This window comes from Monodelphis domestica, chromosome 6, assembly GCF_027887165.1.
Source record: "Monodelphis domestica isolate mMonDom1 chromosome 6, mMonDom1.pri, whole genome shotgun sequence".
NCBI lineage: Eukaryota > Metazoa > Chordata > Mammalia > Didelphimorphia > Didelphidae > Monodelphis > Monodelphis domestica.
The window spans coordinates 250,680,372-250,686,371 of record NC_077232.1 but is presented as its reverse complement, the minus strand read 5'-3'; the positions used below and the strand labels follow the sequence as shown (position 1 = coordinate 250,686,371).

The 6,000-nt window shown below is 47.5% G+C and overlaps 1 protein-coding gene across 2 annotated transcripts in view; it reads left to right on the top strand.

The window, feature by feature from the left end:
- The first annotated feature begins 215 nt into the window (after positions 1-215).
- Positions 216-6,000, top strand: part of MCUB (mitochondrial calcium uniporter dominant negative subunit beta) — a 93,847-nt gene continuing 88,062 nt past the window's right edge. The window contains exon 1 of one of the 2 annotated variants that reach the window (XM_007495986.3): positions 216-774. In XM_007495986.3, the coding sequence (XP_007496048.1) occupies positions 706-774 (69 nt within the window). In that variant the 5' untranslated portion in view covers positions 216-705. The remainder of the gene's footprint in view (positions 775-6,000) is intronic. The other variant, XM_007495987.3, reaches the window with a different exon arrangement.

Below are 6,000 nucleotides of genomic sequence, written 5' to 3'. Positions count from 1 at the left end.
CTCTTCTCTGGTCCACTTTAGGACTAGCTGCTGTGCCCCGAAGCTCCCTCTTTCTTCGCTCTTTCCGAGTCCTCTTTAGATCTGCCTCTTGTGCCCCAAGTCTCCCCCTTTTCTCTTCCTGGGTCCTCGAGGTCTGGCTCCTTTGCCACGCGTCCTGCCCCACCCCCAGCCTTTCTTTCCTCTTCCTGGGTCCTCTTTAGCTCTGACTCTAGTGTCCTTGTGTCCCTCTTCACCCAGTGCACCCTCTCTTTTTTCCCCCTTCCCGCCGCTGCCCAAATGGACACAGACATTCCGCAACCAGTAGCACCGCTGGAGGCTGTTTGGGGAGAGCCAACCCCTCGGTTTTCCCAGTCAGCTCGGTGGCACTGCGTTTCTCTAGGGGCGGGCCAGAGAAGGCGGAAAAGGGCCAGAATCCTCCCTTCCACTCGAAACTGAGGACTCGGGAGGGCAGGAAGTTTTTGGTCGGCGGGAAGAAAACCAAGTTGCGCTTGATCGTGTAGGAAGCCAGAGAGGGAAAGAGGACCACACCCTCCCCTTTAATCCGCCCCTAGCCGCGGGAGGCGGAGGCTGGGCCAGGCGCTGGCTTCTTCTCGGTGGTGCGGGGGTGAAGCCTTAGCTCCGAGCCCCCACTTCGGAAGGAGAGCCAGCTGGCGACTCCTGCAGCCGTGACCCTCTCGGGGGTCTCCCCACGCTCGCCCCAGCGCTATGCAGCTGGCCGGCCGCTGGCTGCTGCCGCGTCTACCCCGGGCGCCCCCCCGGTTCGCTCCTGCCCAGGTAAGGCGAGCGAGCCGCTCTTTCGTAAAAGTTTCGCCTTTGGGGAACTTTTCAACTTGTTTGACCCGAGCGAGAAGCGTCTGGGGCGGGGATGGAAGGACTGCCGAGTGAGTTGCTAGGGCAGCTGCCAGGAGTATGGCCGGAGCGGGGCTCTCAGCCTTGCGCCTCCTGCTCCGGGCCCAGGGGGAGCAGGGCTGAGCTTACTTGCGCCTGGGAGGTATGTGTCCGCCCTGGGGACCCTGCGGGTAATACCCGGGATCCCGTATCTAGTATCAGGGGACATCTGTTTTAACGGATGAATAAACTGAGGCCCGGAGGAACTCATTGGACACAAGGCTGAGAGCCAGACCTGGAAGAGACATTTTACCAGTGAGGAAACTCCGATCTCTCTCCCAGTCATCTAACACTGAGTGCCAGGTGCGGGGCTGTGGGTCAGAGATGGTCCCCCGCACCCCCCGGTATTCTCAGCCTACTTTAATAAATGCTGATTGACAGGTTCTGTGCCTTGCCCGAGTTCTCCCAGTTGGGATCATAAGGGTCTCCAGCCGCCCCCGGTCCAAATCCCTTGTTTTACAGAAGAGAAAAACCACAGATTCCTGAGAGACGAATGACTTGTTCTCAGTCACTTGCCCAAGTTTTTCCTGGTGCAAAGTACCCTTGAATTCAGATTCAAGTTCAGTTTTACTGCACCCAGCTCCTTCCCAGCTGGTTCTAGTTTATGGGGCGCTCTAAGCAAGCTCGCCACCCCACCCTAAATTAGCAAATGAAACTAACTAGGCTCTCGCACCTCTCCCCAACCTCCGCCCAGAAAACAAAACACCTTTGATCTCGGAAAGGAGTCGGCTTCTGCGCCGGCTTAGCTCTTTCTGACCGGCAGAGGCGCCCCCCCGGGTGGATGTGGGTGGGAAGATTTGGACTCTTCCGAGCCGGGGGAACAGGAACGGCAGTGAGCTACCTGGCAGAAGACAGCCTTGCCCAGTGCTTCTCGATGATTGGTTGTGGCAGGAGAGGGGAATTCGTGCTTTGAACCCGATGCTCAGAAACCACGAGCAGTTCCCTTTTCCCCGGGCACAGGAACGGTTCCTTGGGTTTTGTTGTTCTAGAACCCCGCTGTCTGGGTGATCGGTGAGTCATCCTCGTTAAGTCGGCTGAGTTAGCTTGACACCTGGCTTTACCATCAATGCTGAAACAGTTCTGGCGGGGGAGGGGCCGATTTTAAAGGAGACACTTGTGAGGAAGCAGAAGCCAGGTAATGCCCATCCCTGTAGCCGAGGACTCTGAGGTCTGAGCCTGCTAGCGCCCTTGGGACCACCGGCAGATTTGTGTGGTTGGGTTTGGCTCTTACTAGTAGAACTTTCATCTTTTTTTTAAAGATCAAATTAATTTGGGGGCATTGAACTGTGGAGGAAATGGTGGCGACTTTGCAGTTGGTTTGGGAAGAGTAAAATCTGATTCCTTCTTGCTGCCTTCATATTCCAGTTCCCATCAATCTTGTTCTGGGCTTCGGAGTGCTTGAGAATTGCAGGTTAAACATGTATTCCTTGGGGGAAGTTAGGTAGCTCAGTATATTGATTTTATTTCATTTTATTTATTTTTTAAAACACTTATCTTCTCTCTTAGAATCAGTACTGGGCGTTGGTTCTAAGGCAGAAGAGTGGCAAGGGCTAGGCAATGGGGGTTAAGGGATTTGCCCAGGATCACACAGCTAGGAAGTGTCTGAGGCCAGATTTGAATGCAGGACCTCCTGTCTCTAGGCTTGACTCTCAATCTACTGAGCCACCCAGCTGCCCCCATTTTATTTTATTTTAAAACATTTTCCATGGTTACATGGTTCATATTCTTTCCCTCCCCTCTTCCCTCCCCACTCTGAAAGTTGACAAACAATTTCACTGGATTACACATGTATTATCAATCAAATCCTAAACTCAGTAGATTTAGAGCCAGGTCTAGAGATGGGGAGTCCTGGGTTCAAATCTGGAATCAGACACTTCCTAGCTGTGTGACCCTGGGCAAGTCACTTAACTCCCATTGCCTAGCCCTTACCACTCTTCTGCCTTGGAACCAATACACAGTATTGATTGTAAGCTGGAAGGTAAGGGTGTTAAAATGTATTCCTTGTACATCTGAAAACATTCAGTACAACATTTCAGTTAATAGCCCATCTTTAGGGAAGAAATGAATGCTTGGTGGTCATGGGGCAGTTTACTCTGCTCAGTTTTGCTATCTCCCTTGGAATGCCCTCTTGGAAGCCTGCTTTCTATGTTCTCTGTCTGTTCCTAGAGGGTGGTACCCAGCTGTCTCTTTCAGAGATATGGAGTGGTGCAAGAAAAAAAATGGAGAAGGAAATGGCAAACCAGTCCAGTGTGTCTGCCAAGAAAACCCCAAACTGGATCTTGGAGAGTTGGGCATGACTGAATGAGAACAACTTAGCACTCAACCCAGCATCTGGCACATAGTAGGCACTTAATAAAATGCTTGTTCACTTGTCCTACTACTCCCCATGATCCTCTTCACACAGGTCAGAAGTTGGCAGAAATGCCCCAGAGCCCTTGGGAGGTCTGGCTCCTTCTCAGAACTTCAACTAGGAACATTAGCTTTTAAAGGTCTCGCTCCAAAGGCCTTTGATAGCAATCTGTGGCTGAGTTTGAGCCCATTTGATGAGAAGCCCCCTGGCAGAGTAGAAAACACATTCCAGGATCTTTTCTCTGTAAAGTAATCTTTGACAAGGGTCCCTAAACAACGTTAGATTAGGGGGGAAAGCAGAAGCCTTCCAGTGATAACTGACCCCTCATAACTCACTACTCAAGAAAGCAAGTCCCAGGTACCCCTAGAAGACTTCCCCTTTGGGGCGGCCATCTTCCAAAATGCAAATGTCCTTTTTGGGAAATGGAGTGATTTGGAAAAGATTCTGTTTTCCTTATATCAGAGGCATAGAGGGTAAGCTCCTTGAGGATCCACCCTTTAGTACATTTTCTGGAATGTGTTGTTCAGTCATTTTTTCAGTCAGATTCAACTCTATGTGACCCCATTTGGGGTCTTCTTAGCAGAGATACTGATGTGGTTGGCCATTTCCTTTTCCAGCTCATTTTCCAGATGTGGAAACTGAGGCAGACAGGGTTAAATGACTTTCCTAGACTCACACAACTAAGTTGTCTGAGGTCTGATTTGAACACTCAGCTAAGACTCTAGACCCTGTACTCTATCCACTCCACTATCTAGCTTCCCCTTCTCCCCTCCAGAATATAGTGGGTTACAAATAAATGCATGATGATTAATTGACTGGCATCTCCTGGATGGCAGAGTTTTGGAGGTAGCCAGAAGCAGTTTGCCAACACTGTCGTAATGTAGCAGAAAAGGGGAGAGAAGAGGACAAAGGCAAAAAGGAAGAGAAAGGAAAGACAAGGAGTTAAAAAGGGAACTCCAGAGGCCCCTTGAACACCAGCACCCTCTATGCTGGTGACTAAAGCATCGGGTGGTATCCTCGGATATTTCTTATGACGGCATCCATCTCTGCATGGTAGCTTTCTAGCTGAGTGGTTGTTAGGACAATCAGTGACTCCTGCTGATGCTGCAGCTGATGCTAGTGGGGTTCCATCCTTGACTAATTATTGTGCCTTGATGAATAATGTTTGCACTAAAAGCCCCTGCGTAATTGTGTATTTCTTCATTGTGGCTCCCTCCCTGCTTTTTGGACAGCAAAACCCTCGAGATGTGTCGATGCCTCTCAAGTAAAAATTGAGCTCTTGCAAGCAGTGTTTCAAATTTTAAGAAAGGAAATCAGGCCAGTACTTCTGGCTCACTGACAATTTGGCCTTTTTTTTCCTTTTAAACTAAACTTGTGAATACGATTTTATCCCATCAGAATTTGTTCATTTCATTTTTGCTGTTCTTTTTGCCTCTTCCATTTAATAAGGATGTTGTTCTTGGCTTGCACTTGTGGGTGATTTATCTTATTAAGCACTTTTTGGTTCATAGCTATCTCTGTTCCAAGGAAAGTAGGTATTGTTAAACTATACCAATCCTCGACCTAAGGGGGTCCCTGGTATCATGTCCCAGATCTCTATTTGTTTCAACATTCTTATTCATATCAAATTTGGACATGATGTAGAACTGGGGGGTTCACTAATGCTTTGGATGCTGAAATTGGGCTTCAGAAAGATTATGACAGAATGATGGAGGGAACCCAAGAGGTTGAAATTGACTGGAGGTATGGGGTAAAAGAATAAAAAAAAGAGGGAGCAGCTGGGAAGCTTAGTGGATTGAGATCCAGGCCCAGAGATGGGAAGTCTTGGGTTCAAATCTGGCCTCAGACACTTCTTAGTTATGTCACCCTGGGCAAGTCACTTACCCCCCATTACCTAGCCCTTAATACTCTTCTGCTTTGGAACCAATATATAATATTGATTCTAAGATGGAAAGTAAGGGTTTCCCCCAAATGTAAGTGTTCCAAGTGAGTTAAACTTTTCTTCAGCTACTATGCCTTCAAGTTTCTTTCAAAAATGAAAAAATATATATACATATATATTTATATGTATCTGCATATGTATATTTAATGTGTATATATAGTATGTATATGTGTGTGTGTGTGTGTGTATTCATTCTAGAAATGAACACAGACCTAACCATAATTGAGTACATGGAACTGCCTGGGCATTTGTGCTATATTTTCAGTGACCCCATATTGTTTGATGTCCCCCAAAGTCCCCAAAGCACCCCAGGGGTGATATTTCTTGTCACTTGTAGGCTACTCGGAACCCAGAGGTGTCTTATTTTCCAGGGACCCAAATAGCCATGGAAAGAAACCATGAGGACGGGGAAGCTGCAAGCTATTATTGGATGCCTTGTGTGAAAGTGAGCTATCCAGGACATCCCTGACCGGAACGGAGATGGGCCATTCATGGAGCTAGAATGAGGCAGTCAGTGATTAGCTTGCTGCTCCACTGACTTCCTTGAGAATATGACAAGTTTCAGATGTTCTATCATGTCATGTGGTTCATCTGTGAAAAATGGATGAGAAAAAAGAAAGAAAAATGGAAAATATTTCTATTTTCTGCTCATATAGTGAATTTATTTATTTATTATATAGTAAAATAATTTCTTGTTCTATATTCTATATTTAATTTATAAAATATCATGGATAAAAATCACTTCACTTGGGATTAAAGTGGGACAGGGAGGACGTAGGTGCTCTGGTGAGTGTTCTGTTTGAGCCTTGGGGATAATGCT